Below are 23464 nucleotides of genomic sequence, written 5' to 3'. Positions count from 1 at the left end.
TTGAAAAGATTTGGCATGGAATCTTGTGCTTCTTGTGAAGTCCCTATGTCTAAAGGAGATAAATTTTCTAAAAATTCTAAAAATGGGGGAAGAGTGGTGACATGGAAAGCAGACCATATGCTGGACTTATTGGTTGCTTAATGTATGCTTAGGTCTGTACTAGACCTGATCTATCTTTTGCATTAGGCATTCTATCCAGATTTCAATCTAACCCCAGTCATCAACATTGGGTTGCAGGAAAGAAAGTCCTTAGGTATTTGCAGAGAACAAAAGCTCACATATTAGTTTATAAGAGAGTGCAAAACCTAGAGCTACATGGTTACACTGATTCAGACTTTGCAAGTAACTATCCCAGCTCTATGAAATCCACCTGTGGATATGTTTTTATGCTTGCTGGAGGTGTTGTAGCATGGAAAACCATGAAACAAAAACTAATTGCCACCTCCACAATGCAAGCAGAATTCATAGCTGTTTATGAAGGGGTTTGTGAAGGTATATGGATTAATAATAATTAGATGCAAACTAAAGTTCTCAAAACTATAGTTTCAAGAGCACTCAAAGTGTTCTGTGATAATGAAGCTGCTGTTTTCTTTACAAAGAACAGTAAAAGATCAAATAATTCTAAACACATTGATCTTAAATACTACAGTGTGAGACAAAGGGCAGACCTTGGTGACATTGAAGTTTTGAATATTAATACAGAAGCTCAGCTTGCTGATCCAGTCACTAAAGCCTTACCAGTTGCAAGTTTTCAAAAGCACATTAAGAATCTGGGAATTTTATCACAATTAGTTTCTTGAGCTCAGTGGGAGTCACCTCTCATTTTTAGAATTCAAATCTTTGTAATAAGCTTTATTTGAACTGTTTTTCATTCCTCAGCTTACTTGTAAATTTCATTGTGTAATTTATTAATAAAATTCAATTTTCCAGTTACAGTTTTATTTATGGTACCATTTTGATTCACTGGAACTATTATTATGTCTGTGTATTATCAAAGTGAATCTTTTCAGGTTAAAGAAGCAAGCAACAGATTCACTAATTTTCAGTGCTTGCTGATGAGATTTTGAGTTGTCAAAATCATTATGTTGAACTATGAGCAAGGGACCTTACAGGTAGACATATTATTGCTCTTCTATTTATCATTTTGAGCTTATGTGATGTACAACAATTTGTGTTAGTGGTCTTTAACTGTTTGATCATGTTGATCAAAATCAATTCTAGATTCTACATCAGTTCTGTACATTGACCAAGCTGGATAAGTTATGAGTTTTGTCCTTGTATTTCAGTGCACACTTCATTTGTTGATTATTTTCTCATTATGGTTCAAATGCTATGCATAAAGATAATGTCAGTTCAAGTGGGAGAATGTTGGAAAATAATTTGAACTTGTCATTATCTAAATGTATTCAGATAATAGTTTTGATTTAATGAGAAACTAATTAACATAAATACATATCTAGGACTCTATACTGTTATCAAATTGAAGTCTATATCTCTCAATTGAAGTAGGAAACTTATCTGTTAATGAACCTGATTAACATTAAGAGTATGTACATGATAAACATCAAGTATCTGCTGATAAAATCTTTAGGCAATCTTGGACTCCTTATGGGATGAGCACAAGGTTAATACTAGGCCTCTATATATAGCATATTAAAGTCCCTGTGTTAACTACGTTTAGCATTGAGTTCAGTCCCATTCTGAAAGCTTAGAGTAGTATAACATAGAAGGCTTTCTTCTCTTTTGTTTATGGTTCTGTTTTTGGTGCATTGGAGCTTCTAGAGCTGCTGTGGCGTTAAAGTGCAACTGTGTTATGTCAAGACGTTGCTGGGAATATCCTTGTTACTAAAGTTGCAGAGAAATGGCTGGTCAATACGTTGAACCACAAAACAATGGTAATCCTCATGTCCCACTATGAAACTTATATCCTATCTTATGGCTATTATCCTTTGTGTTCTTGCATGATTCAAATTTGATGTATTGCCTTTTGTTTTCTTTACATCATTTGGTCCTACATGTAATTGAATCCAAATTAAGATTTGCTAGCATTCTAGGTCTTAATTCATAAGTGGAAAACCTATAAATACTTAGGTAAATCAACAATGAGTCTTGCATGCTTGATTAGCGTTCTAACTTGTGTGTTTGGCTTAATTCAATCAAACTTTCATTGATCTTAATGCATTAAATATGTTTTGTTAGTGAGTAGCGTTCTATGACTAGCATTGCATGTTTAATAGGGTTAACTATGGTGTATTCATCTAGTTAATTTAACTAAGGAAAGTAATAAGGACTTTGTATGCGTTCATCACTGTTCTTGATTGATTTCTTTCATCTACATATTTTGATTCATGATTTATAATTTGATATTCTGTTTTCGTGTTAATGGTTGCTAACTACATCTCTACATCTTATCCGTCCATCTTTTCTTTGATTCATGGTTTGATCGATCACTTGTATTATGTAGTTAGATTAGAATATAAACACTTTCGAAATCCCCCTTATCTTGTAATTTTTGTAAATATATATTTATACTTTGTTTTATTTTTTTGTTTTATACTTTATGAATAATACTAATTTGTTTAACGTTTTTAACAGGAAGTATACCCCAATCCCCGGCTTAGAGCGATACCCTACTTACTCTTAACTACAATTCGATACAGGGTTTAAATTGGCACTCACTTTGAGCGTATCAATATGAGAAAGTTATGGTCAACGGAAGAACTTTTCTTTTTCGAAAATTTTAGTATAAATTGGGAACTTCTGGAAATATCTCACACAACTCGAGATATTCCTTTTTCGACTGGTTCCAAAAATTTCCAGAATACCAAACTCTCTCCAGCTTTTGGTTGACCCAACCCGGACCCTGTATTCTGACCCGACTATTTCTCCGATCTCCAGCGACATCAAGCGACGGCACTGGCACAGATCACTCCACCTCCTCCTTGTGGTCCTCCCTATGGTTCGCACCCACAGCGACAGATCGAAGCCCGAAACATTGGCCGCGGAGGACCCAGTCGGAAATTCCTATTCCGGCGATGTCACGACTAAAAACCGGTTGATTTTTGTAGATCGTTGCATCCTCGTTCGATCCTTGGTAGTCTTGTAGCTCGAACCATAGCGTGGTGCTCGAAATCACGCTAGGAAGCTTGATCTGACTTTCAACAGTTATCTAGGCCGATTTGGCTTGAACTCCAGGTATTACAGTTGCTCCACTTGGTGTTCTCTCCATTCTGGATGGGGAACTGGCTGGAATGGAGTTTGACACGGTGGGGCGTGGGGCTCACGCGCAGCAGCTTGTGGCGGCTCGTCCAGCCTGGGTTGGAGTAGCGGCGGCGCGTCCGGCTTGGGTTGGAGTAGTTTATTGCTCTGTTATCATCCACTCGTCGATACGAGCATTTTGATATATGGTTTGTAGCATTTGGCGATCATTTGAACATGTTAGGCTTTTTCGTAGTTTCAATTCGTTCAGTTTACGATCCGTGAGGATTCTACCGTTGGATCGACTTGTCATTTTGATATATTGACCCTAGAAGTATTCCGAAGACCTTGGGTAGTCTCCGATGAAGTTTCATCTTGATTGACGTAGTCTTCGGGCTATCGTTCGCGTGTTTTGAACTTTAAACATTTTCGTTATTTGTGGGGTACTAAGTTGAGACCTTGTTTCCTTAGGTATTTAAATAGGGTGAATTTATGTACGCTATCGTTTGTGTGAAGACGCAATGGTAATTTCGAGGTGAGTAAATCTCACAATGTTCATTTACGAACAAAGTTACCTTATCGTTTTGAAAGTTATTTATTTCACTACAAGCCATAGTTGGTATTAATGGCATTCATGACTGAATGACTACGTGGTGTGTGTGTGTGTGTGTGTGTGTATTTACATGAAATATATGTGTATTGGTGGAATTGTTGTGATGCAAACAATATTTGTGATTGGGTTCATATTATTGTTTCGAGTTGTGACTTTTCGGAAAACAATATATTGTGGAAAATGATGATTTTCTATTGTTTTGAAAAGTATTGAGATTGTGGAACATTTTTAGGTCTTGGGCGACTTATTTAAATGTTTGGTCTTCATACTGGGGGTCAAAGTTGTTGATCAATATTGAAAAATATTTTATTTAGATTTGGGTAACATTTTGAGTCCTGCGTGACTTCTTTAAATGTTTTGGTTTTTGTACCCAGGATCCGAATCGGAAACCAAGTCTTTGGCCAGGTTATTGGTTACGATAAGTTAGAGCTCTAGTCTATCTGTCATTGTACCTTATGGGGGTAATAGTCGAGGTTACTTGGGACTCATGAGTACAGGTTTTATAAAGAGACTCCCGAGAGTATTCTTTCTTTTATTGTCCATGGGGGACTTTGTGTTTCATATTTATTTTGTTGAGTGATCAAATAATATGATTTTGTCACGGAGGAAAGGATTTTGAGGAAAGGATTTTGAGATTTAAAAGGAATCAAAGTGTGAGTTGTTTTCCTTAAGTTGGAAGGGGTGGTTTTCTCGTGATTAGTGAGTTGTTTGCTTTATGTATTAGAGTTACTCATACAAGCTTTCAAAAGCTTACCGAGTTTGTTGTTACAACTTGGTGCACTATTCGATGGTGTAGGGGTTAATCCTGCAGGTCAAGAAAATCGTGGTTGAAGCTGAAATCTTGTAATTGCAGCTTGTACGGGGAAGCTAATTTTGTTGCTTTGCTGTTGTTAAAACTTCAGCTATGTAGTAAGCTCTAAGGAGCGTTTACTTATTATTTTTGTTGTTGCAACTTAATTCGTAAACTTGGGTAATGTAATATATGACTCTACGGAGTGAGTCTGTATTGACATTGTGTGCTCAAGGCATCAGTATATACTTGGTTTAAAAGGAAATTTTTTTTAAGTATTTTGTATTGATTGCTGAACCATCACGTCCGGTATAATTGTGGGATTTATATTGATTTTTAATTTTGTTTAAAGATCGGGGTGGGGTGTGACAGATTTTGAATGAATACGATGCTCTGCATAGTCCTGCATTGAAGACTTGAATGAACTCGAGAAATAGAGCCGACTTTGATTATGATAACTGAATTGGCAAACACATATATCTGTCAAAACACATATCTGGTTATGATATATGCATGTAAAACAGTACAATCTGTGGTTAGATAACGTATGAAATGTTTGTAATTGCTGTATTATTAAGCTGAATCATATCAATGGTATAACTGACAGCATCGAGCGGGATTGGCAACTAAATTCCATTTAGTTTCACCTTTAATACCTCCTTTATGCAGTCAATTGCAACTATTGGCAACATCAATTTTTTTTTTTTTTTTTTTGGTGTATATCTATAGTTACTCTCAAATAGATACCAAACAAAGTATGTCCGATAGGCAAATCATTTAGATCAAAACAAATAATTAGTGGGAACAAGAGGAGACAAAATCTAGATGTACTATCAAGTGATCGTCGCCACATCACTCAAATACAAACAGGCAAATCTTCATTTCCTCTACCCAGTTGCATTCTCTGGCTCGACAAAAACCAAACCATTTCTCTTCATTGGCGCCTTTTCTTGCCTGAACTTCCTTTGGATTTCTTATTATCATATCTCATTCTCTGCAGATTGCAAGCATATCACATTAAAACTTTTTATACCTTCATATCCTAAATAAACTGAGTAATCTTTAATGTTATTTACCTTTTTTCTTGGCCTGCTTTTATCCTCTTGTTTACTTTTCTTTCTTGGCAAAGCCTGGAAGAAAATAGGAGTGATGTCAGATGCAGTTATATCCTCAATCTGCTATTTAGCTAAGTTCCTAACATAACCAACCTGTGAAGAAGCAAGGATTCGAGCATATAAAGCAGGGGTTTCTTCTTCATCAAGTTTCCCATCACTGTTCAGCACAGTCTTCAACCTACCTTCATTCAATAATTTCTCAGACCGAGCATGTCTCTGCAATAATTAACAATGTTATTGATCACTTAGAAAGGTTTTTACAAGACCACATAAAATGCTAGTACGTCTTCCCTTCAACTCAATGACACTAGAGCAACATAAAAAAAGTCCCATAATTCTGTTGCTTACATTCAGAACTAGTTAAGAACCTTGGCAGAAGCAAACCTACGCGAGAGACGCAAGGGCTAACACATTCTCCTCTGCTTAGTTCTACATTGTTAGTTGGGACTTAGGAACAAACATGAATATTTACTTGAACTGGCTTTGAAATCTTATTACTAATAGGTTCAGTATCTCACACACTAATTTCAATTTTGTCTTTTCTCAGTTGCTTCTATTAACCATCTTAACCTGTACTTCCCACTAAGTGGACATATTGATACTGCTTTTACTTTAAGGCTCAACAGTCTGCTCCATAGAGAGTAGATGACCAGTAGAGCTTCCTTTGAATCTATTCTTATGTTCTTTTCCCACACAGGATACCCCTAACTTTTCTCACACAGTTCTAGAGCAACACCACTCTATATTTCCTTGCTGTTTTGCATTGCTTGATTGATGAAAATGATTTAAAATTCAGAACAGCTGAAAGAAATAAAAACGATAATGATCTGAAGCACAAAAGGAGCAAACAAAAATACCATACACTAGACTTTGTGTGGCTAAGGATGAACTAATAATGATTTGATTCCAGAAAGAGAGATAAACATGCAATAACAACTCACCTTGGACTTCAGATGAGCCCTCAAGGCCTCTTCATTCAAACAAACAATTCTAGGGCATATCCTGCACTTGAAAATTGATTTGCGTTTCACAACATACTCTGGGAGATCTACTGACAGTGATTCCTTGTCAGCAACAGTGTTGGAACTTAGCTCTTGAAATTCTGAACCACTTTTACCAAACACCTGGTCGTCTTTAAGACTTTCTCTTTCATTTCCATCATCTACTGGACAACCTACATAAAAAGAGATAATGTCAGAAATCCAAAAGGGCATTCTTCCAAAATTATAGGAGTAATCGTCAAACATTAGGACATAAACGCAATCTTCAGATCAAACATCTTATTTCCTAAAAAAATAAACTCTCTTTGTATAATTCATCAACATAACAACTCCACTTTCAAAGCTTCAGTGATACAAAGTTCATCCCAGAACTCTCTTTGTTTTTTCACACTCAGAATCATTCTAAACTGGAATTGCTTCCTGAACACAATAGTTGCGTCGATTGACCCCAGAACTCTCACCAAAAGTGTAGCTCCCTCAAAAACATTAAATTCAGCTTAGGATTTCTTCCATCCATACTGTCCTTTCCTGGTCTACTGTAATCGTAATAAGTAAGAAATTAAGATACCTTAATCAATATAAGTACCTTAGCAACTCGTGTTCAGTTTTTTCAAGGGTGGGAAGTAGCCCTATTGCTGATTTGCTTCAGCATGTTCAACTAATCGGATACACACACACACACACACACACACACACACACACATATATATATATGACTGGCAATCTGATAGTAGAACACAAATGAGAGAAAATAAAAAAACACAAACAGCGTAGTACCTGACATGTCAACAAGGGTTTCATTTGCTGAGCTATCCTCGCTTTTATATCCTGAATAAAAAAAAATACAAACAAAAGAACAAAATCATTCAAGAGAAAAAAGAGAGATAATGATATAGTATTTGAGTAACCGAGGAACAAACCAGAGGAGGAGTTGGAACAAGGTTGTTCAGCATCTTCAACTGCATCGTCGTCATCGTATTCGGAGCCTTCACTGGCTTCTGCTTCTGCTTCTATTTCAGAATCCGAAGAAGATGAAGATTGATTCGAGGCGTCATCTCTGTCGCCATGTTCCATCTTGTAGAATCGCCGCTTTATCATTTTGCCGTCTCCCTCCCAAGTTTTAACACAAACAAACAAAGAGCGACGAGAGGAAAATTAGGGCGGATGAGCAGAGAGGACGCGGCGCGATGTTTTCTTACGTAATTGACCTACATTATCCCTCCCGGAAATTTTATTGTACAGAGAGTACACTGTCCATCACGTGCCTTGCACGAGATTTCTGATATATAGCATCACAGCCATCGGATAGAAGTATGAGGAGATCATGAGCGTTGAATTGAAATACACTTATAGACCTACACTGCGGGGCAACTTCAAGTCTTCAACAATGGGGTTATCCCAAATTTGAGACCCGAACAGGAGTTGGGCTCTCCAGCCATGATTTTTACGTTTTTGAGTCCACGTGCTATCACAAGAGTCATATATGTTCCAAATGTAAAAGGTTACAACGAAAAAGAAAAATCACCAACTATAACCCCCCTCCCCTCCCAGCTGATCCAACTAGAACGTTGGGGACACAGAAAATGGGGAGATAAAAAAACTAAATTTTAGGATTCTGATGATTATAGGCAAAAGATGCCAACTGGTCAGCTACAAAATTAGTTTTTCTAAAAATTTGTCTAAATATTATAGATTAAAAATGAAAAGCCAAATGCTTGTTACCTCTGATCAAAAGCTTAATTAATACTCCAAGGAACAGATGAAGTACCCATAATACTATCGATCAGAATCTTGGAGAGTTGGAGTCTTATTCCACAATTATATGGGAAGCCTTTTGAAGAAAAGCAGTATGAAGACACTCTCAAAGTAGTAGCTTCTGCAACTAAAATATTTGCAGATCCAAGGATCCTGAAAGCAGCAACTTAAATGATTCCATCAGCGTTTCTAATAACAAATCCAATAGAAGTCTTGCCATTTTTAACTGAGCCATCAACATTTAACTTAACATATTGATTCGTAGGAGGTTGCCATTTAATATGAAAAGATTTTGGAACTTAAGGAAAGTAATCCTTAGCAATAACCTGGACATAATGCTACCGCAATATAAACGCTTCATAACAAACTGGAGGAGGAGATGTACGATAGTTTCGAAAGATTTTACTTTATTTCTAGAGTTCCATGAAAAACCAAAGAATAAGAAAAAAAAATTCTTAAACAATCAGATTTATCCTTTAACTCACTAAGATAATCTAACCAAGAAATCAAGGAACCATTCCAATTAGAAGGATTAGGACGAAACTCGACGATTGTAATGCATCCATTTGGAAATGAACAGTGGAGATCCCATGACAATTTTGTTTTTTATTGAAATCTGAAATAATCTTCAGCTGTTACATATAACGGCTCAGATTTGAGGAAAAAAAATTGATGGCTCATTCAATCAAGGCTTATTAATGGACAACTTTGCATCACAAGACACTTTTAGACGGCACAGGGATGGAATAAGACAACAGGTGCCATTTAGAATGAGGTTGAAAAGTTCATGTATCTGTGATCAAAATGAAAGTTCAGGGACCATCCATATAATGGAAGCCAAGTTCAAGTACCAATCTGTAATAATTTCCCTTTATTAAATTTGTCTAATGTCATTAGGGTACCAGAGTCTGGAAGCAAAGACTCTTCTTTCAATACATAGTACATATATTTCCATTACTATTCTCTCCAACTATGACCAAAAAAATTTAAAAGATGGTGCAAATATCTTGGTACCTGGCCTTCAAAGAATTCTTCGTTATTTCCTTTATATCTCAAATAATTTTTTTTTCATCATCTAGTTATATGAAGAAATGATTATTCTGACATACCTGAACATATTGGATTTCATTATAGAATTATATTAGAAACAGATAATATCTGCCTGACATTTTCATGCGTTTAAACTTCAGCAACAACATGAGCAACTTGGAGAATGGAGAAGCTGAACTCAGATATTTGCATAACGATAGTATACTCCAACAAAATGAAATTCTATGGAAAAGAGCTCAAGTGCTGAACAAGGAGAATCAGGCTTTTTTCTCTGAGCTGAAGCAAACTCTCAACAGACCACTCAAACTTGAAGTTTGGATACTGACACTGCTGCTAGCTCCACTTTATCCTCATGCACCATCAATTCCAGCAGACTTTAACCAGACATGCATTTTTCCTTGCAGAAACCCTCGCCTTGTGCAAATTGTCTTCATACATCTCTTTTATCAAGTTTCAACTTAAGTTTTTGTTACCTAGTCAGACAGCCAGTCTTAAACAACTATATATTGCACAGGAAAATTCTGTGGTGAACAAACAGAATGCCCATCTTTTCCCAAACAACCCTTTCCTAGTCTCTCTCCATATATATAATGAATGTCTGACATGTACACATATAGATGGGAATAATATACTCAAACATTGTTAACAAAGAATACTTACGAATCCACAATCAGCTTTCTGTCAATGCTCGAGAAAGTTTGGTAGAATGCCTTGAAATACTTGTAAGCAATGTCTATATCTTCCTTCCCACATATCTCTCTCACACTGCAGTTAAAGTTGGAAGTAAAAGAGACCATGAGTGGTAATAACATATTAGGTTGCAGAGAACAGAACACCTTCTACTTGGCAGTTCTTTTCTGTTTCCTTCAAAACATGCAGTTCTGAGCACTGACAGGAAGAATTAAGGCAATCAATTTGCTCACAACACCAACCATGTTTTGTTGACAAGAAATCTTCTAGGAATTTTCACAGAAATGTGAAATCAATAGACTCAAAATACTACATGAGAACACATTATCAGACAAAATTAGAAAAACATGGGAACACGTTCTCTTTTGCTTATTTTGTTTGTTCACTCAAAGGACATCCTGTCTCCTTTCTAATATGATCCCACCATAAATTAATGAAAAGAAAAATAAGTTCATCAAAATACCAGCCAGCAAAACGGGACATCGTATCTATTCAAAATTCTTTGCCACCACTTGCCCATAATCAAGAACAAAGCAGGACATGGAGAAAAATATTACTAGAGTAAAAGCAGATTAGTTAGAGAGGAAAGACTTTAGAGATGTATTCAGCTGCAATTATGGCAACACAGGAAAAGGACTTTTTGTTTGTTTCTAGAATAGAGGCCAGTTCTCTGCTGACATACATGCCTATCAAACTGCGCCAGTTGCAGTCCAAATGCCAGCGCCCTAATTTATTGTGGCCTCAAGGGTTTATGATTCTCTTGGGTTTTCTGTGGTTACAAGAGTAAACCCTGAAGCCTAAATCTAAAAAAAAAATATATATATATATATATGTGTGTGTGTGTGTGTGTGTGTGTGTGCAGTCTAAAGGAACCTTGTTGAGGCCAGAAATTATAACCCAAAAGCCTTTCTATGACAGAGAGTAGTTAATCCAAACCCTATGGTACCCATTAAGAAATATAGACCAACATACTATGGGGGATTCTAACTCTTGCTTACAAACCAATTCTTTCAGGTTTAATAATTTCTTAAAATTCTACCTACAGTTTTACCAAATTTTAGTAACCAAATGACATGACATATGAACTAGCAATATCTTAGGGCAGTTGACAAGGCCGTATCTAGTTAAGTAATGAATCACCTATACAAAATCTGGGACTTAATCTAGTATGGTGTAGCATCAATCCATTGCGGTACCTGTGCATAGAAAGCTGAGCAATTCCACAATCAACAGTACGGATGCCCGCCCCTGAAGCTAGTATGGGACCTATTGTCGATCCGCATCCCATATCGTTTCTCACCACAAATTCCTACACATTGAATATGTAAACAGTATGTGGTGATTCTTGTTATCTTAAGAACATAAAATCTAAGATATTAATCACTTCACTCAATATTGTTTATTCACGATAATGTGTCAATTGAATCAGTTGATCTCATTCCAAAATGCTCAAAAACAAAGTCCAAAGTAAGAATGATATTTAATATAATCGATTAATATGATGAATGGATGATATACTAGAATACTGACAAAAGAAGAAGAATTCATGAACTTAAAATTGAATAAATTTGTTGCTTCAAACTGTCATAGGTGTCTCTAATTAATACATTTCAGAAGGTAATCTATTTTTTCAGTTAGTAACTGTGTGTGTGTGTGTGTGAGTTTACAAAATAGACAAAAAGATAGCTAGTATAGCCTATCAAAAGTAAAAAAATCATTTGTTCTCATTTACATAAGGTGACTTCAAAAATTGGGGCACCTATTCAATAACAAAAATTCAAGTGCGTAATGAATTAAACAATATAGGATGGGTGCATGGTCAGTAGTCATCAGCTAAAGATATTCAGTACCTGAGTTGGAAGGTTGTGGATTTTGCCAATTTCTTGGAAAAGAAAAGACGTGACTCCACTAGTAGCATATCGCTGGTTTGCATTATGCTTGATAACAAGTCCCTTTTGCATTTCAGGTCGATGGTATTCCTCATGCTTGTCCATAAAATTTGGGTGGACTCCATGAGCCATGTCAGCAGACACTGTTAGGAAAACCATCCAAATAAAAGTTCAGAATTCTGTTGACTAAGTAATCTAAAGAACAAAAATGAAAAAGAGCTGTATATAAGTACACCAAAAGTTTTTTGTGTTTTATCAGATTTGATGCTACTCCACTTTGAAACTCAGAACCACCACTAATGTGGGATAACAAGGGCAAAGTGTCCGCCATCTTTCTAATTAACAAGGCATAAGAAACTGTCAACCAGTCTTGCAGGTCTTAGTTTTAGGTGCTCTTTCCAAAATGTCAATTTGTTCTTTTCTTTCATTAGACCAACGGTGTTTAGAAGTCTCATTTGCGTTGGGAGTTGGGACACTCCAATTGGGAAATGTACATAATGCATACATTGTTTAGTTGTTTCCATCTGCACTTGTTTGATTGTAATTGATCACTTAGAATTACATAATCTTATTATTCTAATTACTTGCGTAGTATCTATATCTGTGTGTTTCATGACATAGTTCATAACTGATCCAAACACTCCTACAATGAAAGTTCTTTAAATTTGGACATAAAACTTCAGGTGTGTGATTTACATGTTATGGACAATTGGTAGTACCAAAAATGCTAAGGGATAGCTCCGTAGCTTAGAAATATGTCATACCATCAAACATATACAGACCTAAAATATAAAAACACATTAGGATAAGAAGGATTACGAAGGATCCAACTGGCAAGACTGAAAAAGGTGTGGTCTAAAAAATACCAAGGAATGATTGGCGTACTGCACGCTCAAAGGAACATTCACCAACATACTTTTCAGCTAAGCAACTACTTATGCGTCTCATAGCCTGAAACATAGTTGGAGCACCAGCACCCTGAATGGATCCTGAACCCACCTAAACAATAAGAATAATATCACATAAACTGGCTTAGAGGCAAGAGATTATCTACAGTAAAGTCACCAACATGCAACTGCAGATGTAAGTAGCAAGTGGTTGTTCCATTGTCCCTTAGAAAGGACTGGTACACTGATAATGATAAACCTCGGTCAATTTTACCAAGTCTTAAATAGTTTATATGTGCTTCAAGCTGGCCATGACACCTATATACGAAAAATAATAATGTGGAATGAAAATACAGTTCAACATGGAATTCTACAACCACAAAATAAAATATTCTATAACTCCAACCAGATAGTTTTGGGATGTCTGGTCATGATTCAAAATTAGAGAACACAGCAAACTAGTTAGAAACCTTATCTGTCCTCTAGACTTGCATGTTACTTGTAGGTTACATTAACTGCATGGTGAAGTCAATGTGATCAATGATGGTTGAGGGGATGACGTCCGTATTAGGCTGGGGTGTGTGTGTGTGTGTCCGTCAAATAATTCTAGAATTTGCAATAAGGGATGATTGATTTATTAATACTATTGTCTCATAAGATGGAGAATATACAAGGCAACGAAAATTATCCTGAGAGACGCTCAATAAAAACTCAAAATAAACAGTAAAATACTAAGATCAGGATAAAGCAAACTTCATGCTATTAGAGAACCTGAGAAGAAGGATATACCTCTTCATTGTCAAATAAAGCAACCATACGTATAGCATGCTCACTTGCTAAATCACCAGGTGATTTACATGAATCAATAAGAGCTCTCAGTGCACAGTAACTTGAGGCAAGATTATCTAGTCTTCCTGAAAAGATAAATTCATTATTTCCACCTCCAAGGCAGCTCGGTTGGGTATCACAGACATTCAACTCAATGCTCACTATGTCATCAACATTACAATTGATCTCATCTGATAGAGCCTGAAAATAACAATTGTGGGGTTAATGCATAGTCAATGAAAAATGTATTGACACTTAGCTACTTTACAAAACTATAGTAGTTCACCCTGACGGCCTGACCTTAATAGTTTATTTTCTTTTCTTTTCTTTGTTTCCTTCCTTTTTTTCCAACCTTTTTCTTTTTTCAAACTTTTTTGAACCACACAAATCGCTCCACACAGTGGCAGAACCCGAATGGGTTAATTAGGGTGGGAGCAAATTACTCCATATGCAACATGTGCAAATAAAGATTGCCTTTTATCTTTAGCCACACAGCACAAGTGAACAACGCTCAGTTTTTAACGAACAAAGAAAACACAAACCAAACAAGTGACCCAATATTCTAAATAAATCGAACCAAAGGCCCACAATATAAAATAGTACTTCCTCATTAAAAGAAGAAAATTAGTGTTAACTGACACTAAGAGTCAAAGGGCCAGGAAATAGACTTCTAGAAGGAGAGAACACTCCAGAGCAAAAAGGAAAGGTCACAAAGCCATGACTCCCATGAGAGACCAGAAGCTACTTCCTAATACCTCTATTTCCTCTCCAACATCATCAACACAGTTTTATAGTAGGCGTCATTTGCTTCACATCTCTGTCTGCTCTACCTTAATAGCGATCATGGAAGATGACAAACTGAATTTTTAAGTTACTGATATACACAAGAGTTTAATTGTGGACAAGATGTGATCAATAATTCATCTAGTCCAATGAAATATCTGTTAACTAAGTGAAAAGACAAAAAAAAAACCTAACGTTTAATATGGGGATGTCCATATACTAAAATATTTTGATGCAACACGAAAAATTCACACATCACATCTGTATATTCATATATTTCTACATAGTCTGGTGGCTCATGTTATTATCATATATATTTATTTTATTTAGCAAAATTGTTAAAAGTTTAGAGAATGATGTTGATTGAATGTCTTAGCACCAGTTGTATTAAAAGGATACATAGAAAAGGCATATTAATTTCAAATACAAATAATAATGTAATGCATTTCCAGCACTCTCCATTTGAAAAGATAGAGCCAAACATAATATATGTGTGTTCATAAGGACAATAACTGCAGGTCAACTTGGTGATGTACAACTCTCTTGAACAAGATGATATATTTCTTCCACTCTTAAGACCCTATTTTAAGTTTATAACTTATTATTCAATTGTTTCTTTTGAAGGCAACCTTCTACATTGTATATTCACACCAGCAAGCCTTTTTATTTTCCTATTTAGTTGCAATACAAAGGATACCTGGAAAGCGCAGGATCATATAATATCTGTACTTAATGACACTGATATACTTTAAAGAGATATTGAGTTTTTAGCAATAAAATGTGGACAACCCAGACAGATACCTGCATGAGCAATGGATGATGAGCAGCTTTCGTAGATGTTGTCGCACTTTTCTCTTTTGTCTCTGAAGATGCTGTTTCTTCTAGTTTTGATGCTAGTAATGGAATAAGATGAGTCTCTACATTTGGTTTAAATCCATCCTTGTTCACTGTGCTAAACAAGCATACAGAAAAGAAAAATATGCTCTCAGCATGATCTGTCTCTGTTACACAGTCTAAAGATAAGTCCCTAACTACTTAAAATCACAATATAGCACCACCGCACATGCTTACAAACTACGTTATGAGTGCTGTCTTCCGATTTTAACTTCACTTTAACAATTAACAAGTCAATAACTTCCAAGTAATAGAAGTATAGAACACAGTGATATTGTTGGAACTAGAAGCATGGAAATATATGTTCATTGGAGAGTTAATATAAATTTGAGATGTGGGATTTCCCTGAGCTATCGTGCCATGTTAAGAATTCAAAATAAGTCTGGGAACCAAGATAAACAGTAAACAGATGTAAGAAAGAAAGTTGATTGTGATAAAGTGAAATACTATTCTCTCTTAATCTAAGAATCACCAGTTACCAAATTATGTTTCATGTAAAAAAAAACTGCAATGATCTGTCTATATTCAACTAAGAAAGCAAAAGATGAACCATTATGCTAAAGACCCGGTCAAAGGACAAATTTAGAAGAAGCATTATACTGCCAGTCAGTACAAAATAATATTTTGCGAATATCCTAAGGTGTTGTGCCTATTCATTTTTGGTCAAAACACTTCCTCTTTCATGTTTGGTACAGTCTAGAATTTAAAGAGACAGTTTGTTGCTCTGAATGAATTAGAGAGCCGATATCCTTGTCCTTATTCCATGAATTGAATAATTAAATAGCAATTAGCCCCCTCCCCTATGCCTATTCATTTTTGGTGAAAACAATTCCTCTTTCATGTTCGGTACAGTCTAGAGTTTTAAAGAGACAGTTAGTTGCTCTAAGTGAAGTAGAGAGCCGTTATCCTTGTCCTTATTCCATGAATTGAACAATTAAATAGCAATTAGCCCCCTCCCCTATTCTAGTCTCCACTGTGATATATTGTTATAACACCAACCATATACAGGTATAGAACCACTCAAGGCTACATACAGGAAAGAACCCCTAAGATTGCAGCGTGACTACATTAACAGACAAAAATTGAGTGTGAAGCTCACGGTTCGACCAATTTCTTTAGTTGTCCAGCACTCTTAGCCACAAGGTCTCAAATTGTGAAACTACAAGGTCTCAAATTTTACCTGAGTTTTAATTTTAAAGGATTGTTTCCACACTGGCCAGAAGAGAAACAAAATCTTCCTGAAATGGGTAATTAACATGTCCTAACTTTTGAGAATACCCATCATGTGGGCAGTTGAACTACATACTTATAGCTCAAGTCCAGGATTCAATCTAAGGATAATGTCCTATAAAACTTTGTTTCTTGATTCCATTACTAGTATACAATAATCACCAATTAATCTGTCTTAACTTTTGAGAATACCCACCATGTGAACAGTTGAGCTAATACTGAGAGCTCAAGTCTAGGATTCAATCTAAAGATGCTGTCATATAAAACTTTGTTTTCAGTTCCATCACTGGTAGACAATAATTACTCCTTCTAGCAAGAAATTTTTTTACAAGTTCAAAATGAAATCAACTGAAAAGAACTTCAGAGTAAAGAAATTGCTAACCGGTCAAGGTGAATGGCAAGTGTAGGTATTCGTAAAAGAGGTCTCTTCACTTTGACAAGCTTCTGGATAAAAGATCCATTCCCATCTCTCAAAATAACCCTGCCTGCCACACTTAGGTCTCTATCAAACCAAGTATGCCACAAACCACCTCCATAGGTCTGCACATTTATCATTAGACAGCCAGACTTGGTTGATGCAGATCTTGGTTTTAATTTTAGACAGGGACTGTCGGTGTGAGCAGCAATCACATGGAAACCATTACCGGCACTATACCTGAAAAGCTAAGAAGAACCTCTGATTAGTCAAGTGCCAAGCATGTGAAACTAGAAGAGCATAAATAAATTCATAAAGAACAATACACCCGTCATTAAAAAAAAATTGAGAAAACATGGAGTAACTAGGAAAAAAAAAAAAAGATTGTGGAAAAGTAGTAACCTAGCCTCACTATAATCAGTCTCATCCTAATGAGGTTAATAACTGCATATTGAATTCTAATTTTTTCTTCTTCTACTCCTTTTTTTTTTTTTTTCCTATTTTTAAGTCAAGAATTCTAGTTGCTGTTAGAGGCTGCAAATGTGATCCTATGTTGAGTATTTAGAGACAATATTTCAACTGGTAGAGTTGTTTTACTCACTTCTCTCCAACAGCAAACGCAACCAAACAAGACATATTTCGTGTAAAGAAGTAGCGTCCACCAGGCTTAAGGTCCCACTCATCATTCTCATTCAGCAAATGAAAACCAGCATCAATTAGTTGTCGTTTAGCTTCAGCTGCAAAGAAGACCAATTCATAAGTCAGAACACAACTAAGACCATACGACACAACTAACTGATTCAGAATCTCTTTTCTCAGGATATAAAAACAGTTAAAACGCGAAGGCCTAATAGAAAATCAACTCAAAAAAATTGAAACAAAACTAGTTAACACAACAATTTCCCAGCATACGCACAAAAAACACCATTGTAGATGTCAAAGAAGCATTTAGTTGTTGTTCAAATATCTAATGCTGATCAATTAAAATCTGGAACATTTTGATTTTCTAATCAGCATCATAGTCAATAAAGTTGATTTCCTTTTTAAGTACATCGCTATTGCTTGATTTATTTTCAACCGGAACTCGGATTTCCGAAACTAAATTCGAAAGAGAGGTTTGAAAAGTCCATCCCAAGCAGATACACATATAAACGATCGAGAGTTTGTATCATCTCATCTCACTTCCTTTCCTTTCCCTAATTTTCTCGCAACCAAACAGAGGCTTTACTAACAACAAATTCATCTGAAAACCCTAAGATGATAATTGCTCCGAAATCAAATTAATAGGCAAAATTTATAGAGTACCCGTAGCGTGAAAGTGAGTCCAAGACTCGTTTAGGTAGTCCAGTAGATCCCCAACTATGGATCCATGCGCTTCCACAGTTGAAACCTGACTCTGAACCACGCACAGTAATATCAAATACAACAGATTAAGATGAACATTAGCCATAAATACATGCAGAGAGGGAGAGAGAGAGAGAGGACCTGGGCGTTGGAGCCGAGGATAGCGGTGGTGGAGAGAGTGCGAAGAGGGCGAGGGGAGTAGAGGGAAGAGGGGAAGCGAGTTATGAGTGAGGAGGAAGGTTTCAAGGAGAAGAGAGAAGGAGGGTGAAGGCGAGTTATCGCTGCCATTTCTCAAACGTATGGAGAGTGCAACTGTGGGTTTTGGAATTTGATGGTGTGACACTGGTAACCAGCGGAATTTTTTTTTTTTTTTTTTTTGCAAAATAGCCAAATTATCCCCTAACTTTTCCCATAGCTGCCAGTTTACCTCCTGACATTTCAATTTTGATTTTTCACACCCTAACTTTTCTAACTCTTGCCGATTCACACCCTACAGTTAACTTTTAGATTTTCCATCTAATTTCTCCGTTAACTTGCTGGGCGTTTTCGTCTTTCCAATTGTCACCCAAAAAAAATATTTTTTTTTTTTTTTGTTTTTTTTTTTTTTTTTTTTTTTTTTTTTAAGGGTTTGGAACCTCGCCTAACTAGGAGGCTCAGCCCCACGCCCGAATTTATTAATGGGAAAAGAAACAGTACAGATAGGGGAGGACATAAAGCCTAAGCCCCGTAAAAGAGCACAAGTAAAAAAGAGAACTCTAGACAAGTAACAAACTGTACCAAAAGAACAAGGAAAGAGCCAAGTAGAGGAGGAGTAAAGCTCCTCGGTAAGAAAACCGTGATGATGCATCAAAGCTAAGAGACTGCAATAAGAAGTGAGGAGCATCATTCCACCAAAGAGCACCAACATTTGCTGCCCCATAATTAGCAAGAGCATCTGCCACAGCATTCCCCTCACGATAGATATGAGACACTTTGACGTTCAATTGATTAGCAAGATACATACCATTCCTCCAATGAGTCCGCCATCTCCAAGGAACCAAACCTGAGTTCTTAAAATAACGGACAAGTAACAAAGAGTCTGTCTCCAGCCATAGATAATTCCACCCTTTATTCCATGCAATCTTCAAGGCCTCCAAGAAAGCGATGATTTCAGCGTCAATTGCACTACAAACATTCACTTTTTTGGAGAAGGCTCCCAAAAAATTCATAGCATGACCACGGAAAACCCCTCCTGAACCTGCTTGGTTTATGTTTCGGAATGACCCATCTGTATTAGCCTTCACCCATGGAGGATCAGGGGGTTCCCAATTGATGGGAAAAAACCTAGGAGCCTCAGACTGCAACGGTGATAATCCCAATAGATTGAAAATAGGGCGGATGCCAGCCGCTGAGTCTGCACGTTTGAATGCCAAACCGGCAGAGTCTTTGAGGGCATTCAAGAAAAAGATGCGAAAACGATTTGGGCAGAAGGTTCCTGCATTAAATCGTAACTGGTTTCTCTCATACCAGATGCACCATAATAAGTTGCAACCCACAATAAACCACAACAATTTAGTAGAAGTGCCAAACCCATGCAGTAAAGAATCATTGAAATAATCCGTCAAAGACATACCCGGATCAAAGTGTCTGTGGAAAAGACTGGCAAGCCACTCCCACAATCCCAAAATAACTTAACAATCCCAAAACAAGTGACGAGTGGATTATGTTGCCTTGAAGCAGAAACAACATCTCGAGCACAACTGAACACCCCTGCGCTGGAGAAGTTCCTCCGTTAAAATCTTGTTATGGAGAATTTTCCAAGTAGCTAGGCTTTTACGGGGTTGAATAGCTGCATGCCAGATATTATTACCCCAACTGGAGTCATGAAGATTACCGGTCAGATAAATATAAGCATCCTTTGCTGTTAGGCAACCAGAAGCCTTTCCCATCCAAACAACCTGGTCCTCTTCATTACTTAGAGAAATGGGGGTTTGCAAGATGCTACGAGCAATGTCTGGGTACAGAGAGCAAAAGCTATCTGGCAAGGCCCAGGTACCCTCAACAAGAAAGTCACTTACTCTATCGTCCAGGAACTTTAAATGCGCAACCTCAATATTCAAAGAATTAGAAATAGAATTGCCAAGCCAATTATCCGTCCAAAACCTCACCATACGACCATTTCCAATCACCCAATAAGCATTCTGTAAAATAATAGGCCACAAACGTTTGATACCTAACCACACAGAAGACCGCTTGTAAGAAGTTAATAATGATAAATCCTCAGCCAGGAGTCTGGAGTGAAGCAGAGAAGCTGAAGGGGAAGATCTGGTAGCTACATCCCAACCCCGCTTTAACAGAAGGTGTGAAAATATTCTTGAGGCCCAGACCACCCTTGTCTTTGGGAGTGCAACAAATATGCCAAGCAATCAAAGCAGAACCATCCTTTAGAGGATCACCATTCCAAAAAAAATTCCTTATCCAGCGTTGCACCTTGGAAAGAAGAGATTTTGGCCAAGCATAAACTTGAAAACTATAGACTAGGAGGCTTTGAATAACCGAATCAATTAATTGCAACCTCCCAGCTTGAGATAGCTGAAGACCCTTCCAAGAGCTTAACTTACAACGAAGCTTGTCAGCAATGGGAAGAAGATAGTCTGACTTTGGCATGCCTTTAAAAATTGGAACTCCAAGATATGTGAAGGGAAGACTACCCACTTCAATACCCAGAATTCTCGTGATCCTTTCCTGCCTATGATGAGCTAACCCGCCAAAAAAAAATTGAGACTTGTCCTTGTTGACCGATTGGCCAGAATTTAGAGCATACTCCTCCATGAAACGCATTAGAGCAATTAAATTATTTTTCCTGCCTTGCAAAAAAACCATAACATCATCTGCAAAAAGAACATGAGTAGGAGGAATAACGCCCATCTGAGTTGCAAAAAAAATATATATGTATTTAAGCATAAGTTAAGGAAGAGTATGAGACTCCTTTTTTTTTTCTTTTCTTGTCGAGAGAAATCAAACGATAGGAGCGAAGAGATGAAACGTTCATTGTAGAGATGAAGCGTTCTTTTCTTTTCTTTTCTGAATATGGAAAGGAGAAGGTGAAGCTAAGGAATAATGGAGATGTTCCAAACTACTGTAAGTGACTAACCTCTAGATTTTTCCTTGTCTTTTGAGTTCTAGTGAATTTTGAATTAGGGTTTTCTGAAGACATTGATTTTGGTGGACTGGTGTATGGTCCCAAAACTCTATTCTTTAGTTTGGTTTGTTCAATATCAATTAGGGTTTCTCAATTGTCTTTTGTGTTGATCAAACAATTATACGAAAGAATAGAGAGTTGAGAGTTGTTTATGTCAACTTGTGTCTTTCTTAATCTAAAATATGCATAGGCTTGCAGTCAATAATGCAGGAGAAGACTTGAAGTCAATAAGTGAAGTAGTGAACCTTGTCATTCAGTTTCCTACTTCAATTGATTTTAGGGCAAGTCAACAACACCTACACTACTTTATTTTAGGGCTCTGTTCATGCTTTAATAATTAACTCCTTGGATTACAATTTTATGTTATCTAGGTCATTTAACTATTCAAACTTACCCATAATGTGGGTTGATTATACATATATATATATATATATATATATATATATATATATATATATATATATATATATATATATATATATACAGTCCGGCTACGGTGCGGACGTCCGTACCATGCGAATGGTACGGATTTCCCATTTCCCTCCACTTTCCGATCACATTTTCACATCTTAACCGTTCTGTTTTTAGGTCCTAATGTATAGATCACCTCTGAAAAATTTCAGCCAATTTGGTGATCATTAAGGCATCCAAAACTGCAAATTACAACAATGTATACGAACGGTTCCTGTTCGACAGATTCGGTTCGTTCATGTAAATTGCAGTTTTAGATGCCTTAACGATCACCAAATTGGCTGAAATTTTGTAGAGATGATCTATACATTAGGACCTAAAAACTGAACGGTTAAGATCAAAATATGTGATCGGAAAGTGAATGAAAACCGGAAATCCATACCGAAATTTCGGTACGGACGTCCGCACCTGAGAAAAATCCTATATATATATATACAAATTTTATCCAGAGCGGAGCTCCACTTTGAACTTAACGTGTGAAGTTCGAGTTTTAGGTCACTTTTCGGTCGCATATCCACATCTCGACCGTTCAGTTTTTAGGTACTAGTGTATAGATCATCTCTGCAAATTTTCAGTCAAATTGATGGTTGTTAAGGTATCTAACTCGCTTAAACCAATGGACGGACTGAATCTGTCAACTTGAACCGTACTAGCTTTAAGGCAATTATCAATGTCTTAACGATCATCATTTTGGCTGAAAATTTGTAGAGACAATTTATACACTAGTATCTAAAAACTGAACGGTCGAGATGTGGATATGTGACCAAAAAGTGACCCAAAACTCGAACTTCACACGTTAATTTTCAAAGCGGAGCTCCTCTATATATATATATATATATATATAGGCCCGATCTACAGCGGACGTCCGCACTTTCGCTAAAGTGCGGACGGCGACGCAGCAGCCTGTTCCAAGCAGCGACGGCGGCGCGGAGCTTGCCGGACGGAGGCCGGAGGCTTCCCAGACGCGTCTGGGCAGCGATTGAAGTCGGAGCAGGTTGGGGTTGCAGGTTTCTGGGCAGCGACCCGACCTGCAACTGCAACCAGACATGCAGCGCTACAACCTCGTCGCCGGCGACTCCACCTGACTGCAGACAGGTCCGTCCGACCCCTGGCCTCCGTCCGGCATGCTCCGCCGCTCTGTCGCGCCCCGAGCCGTGCTGCTGTGTCGCCGTCCGCACTTTAGCGAAAGTGCGGACGTCCGCTCTCGATCCTCTTCGTGTATATATATATATATAAAAGACGTTGTTGCTGCTGTTGCATGTTTATTTGATTAATGTATATATCTACAAAAGCTATCATCTTTATGATCAGCATTGCATTCTTGTTCTGC

The 23464-nt window shown here is 37.1% G+C and overlaps 2 protein-coding genes across 2 annotated transcripts; both read right to left on the bottom strand.

Moving 5' to 3' along the window:
- Nucleotides 1–5343: 5343 nt before the first annotated feature.
- On the bottom strand, nucleotides 5344–8020 carry LOC133714755 (uncharacterized). The gene is made up of 6 exons (XM_062141009.1): nucleotides 7638–8020; nucleotides 7495–7545; nucleotides 6658–6890; nucleotides 5810–5932; nucleotides 5678–5731; nucleotides 5344–5595 (listed from the first exon to the last, which is right to left on the bottom strand). Exons 1-6 carry the CDS (start codon nucleotides 7813–7815, stop codon nucleotides 5536–5538), a joined length of 699 nt encoding a protein of 232 aa, XP_061996993.1. The 5' UTR covers nucleotides 7816–8020; the 3' UTR covers nucleotides 5344–5535.
- Nucleotides 8021–9492: 1472 nt separating this feature from the next.
- LOC133714754 (probable aspartyl aminopeptidase) lies at nucleotides 9493–18816 on the bottom strand. Its single transcript, XM_062141008.1, has 11 exons — nucleotides 18624–18816; nucleotides 18444–18534; nucleotides 17740–17875; nucleotides 17106–17378; nucleotides 15401–15551; nucleotides 13778–14017; nucleotides 12968–13100; nucleotides 12063–12244; nucleotides 11409–11521; nucleotides 10183–10287; nucleotides 9493–9995 (listed from the first exon to the last, which is right to left on the bottom strand). Exons 1-11 carry the CDS (start codon nucleotides 18768–18770, stop codon nucleotides 9992–9994), a joined length of 1575 nt encoding a protein of 524 aa, XP_061996992.1. The 5' UTR covers nucleotides 18771–18816; the 3' UTR covers nucleotides 9493–9991.
- Between the last annotated feature and the right edge of the window lie 4648 nt (nucleotides 18817–23464).

This window comes from Rosa rugosa, chromosome 6 (assembly GCF_958449725.1).
Source record: "Rosa rugosa chromosome 6, drRosRugo1.1, whole genome shotgun sequence".
NCBI lineage: Eukaryota > Viridiplantae > Streptophyta > Magnoliopsida > Rosales > Rosaceae > Rosa > Rosa rugosa.
The sequence above is the reverse complement of the archived record's forward strand: the minus strand, read 5'-3'. Positions and strand labels throughout refer to the sequence as shown.

What these genes read in the sequence shown, in the direction of transcription:
- LOC133714755 (XM_062141009.1), bottom strand. Translation starts at nt 7,815, where the DNA reads ATGATAAAGCGGCGATTCTACAAGATGGAACATGGCGACAGAGATGAC. An exon ending in GGGCTCATCTGAAGTCCAAG is followed by an intron (nt 5,933 to 6,657) that starts GTGAGTTGTTAT and finishes TAATTATTGCAG; the next exon opens with AGACATGCTCGGTCTGAGAA. An exon ending in GAATCCTTGCTTCTTCACAG is followed by an intron (nt 5,732 to 5,809) that starts GTTGGTTATGTT and finishes ATTTTCTTCCAG; the next exon opens with GCTTTGCCAAGAAAGAAAAG.
- LOC133714754 (XM_062141008.1), bottom strand. Translation starts at nt 18,770, where the DNA reads ATGGCAGCGATAACTCGCCTTCACCCTCCTTCTCTCTTCTCCTTGAAA. An exon ending in TCCTCGGCTCCAACGCCCAG is followed by an intron (nt 18,535 to 18,623) that starts GTCCTCTCTCTC and finishes TGCGTGGTTCAG; the next exon opens with AGTCAGGTTTCAACTGTGGA. An exon ending in GACTCACTTTCACGCTACGG is followed by an intron (nt 17,876 to 18,443) that starts GTACTCTATAAA and finishes TCTTCTTTGCAG; the next exon opens with CTGAAGCTAAACGACAACTA.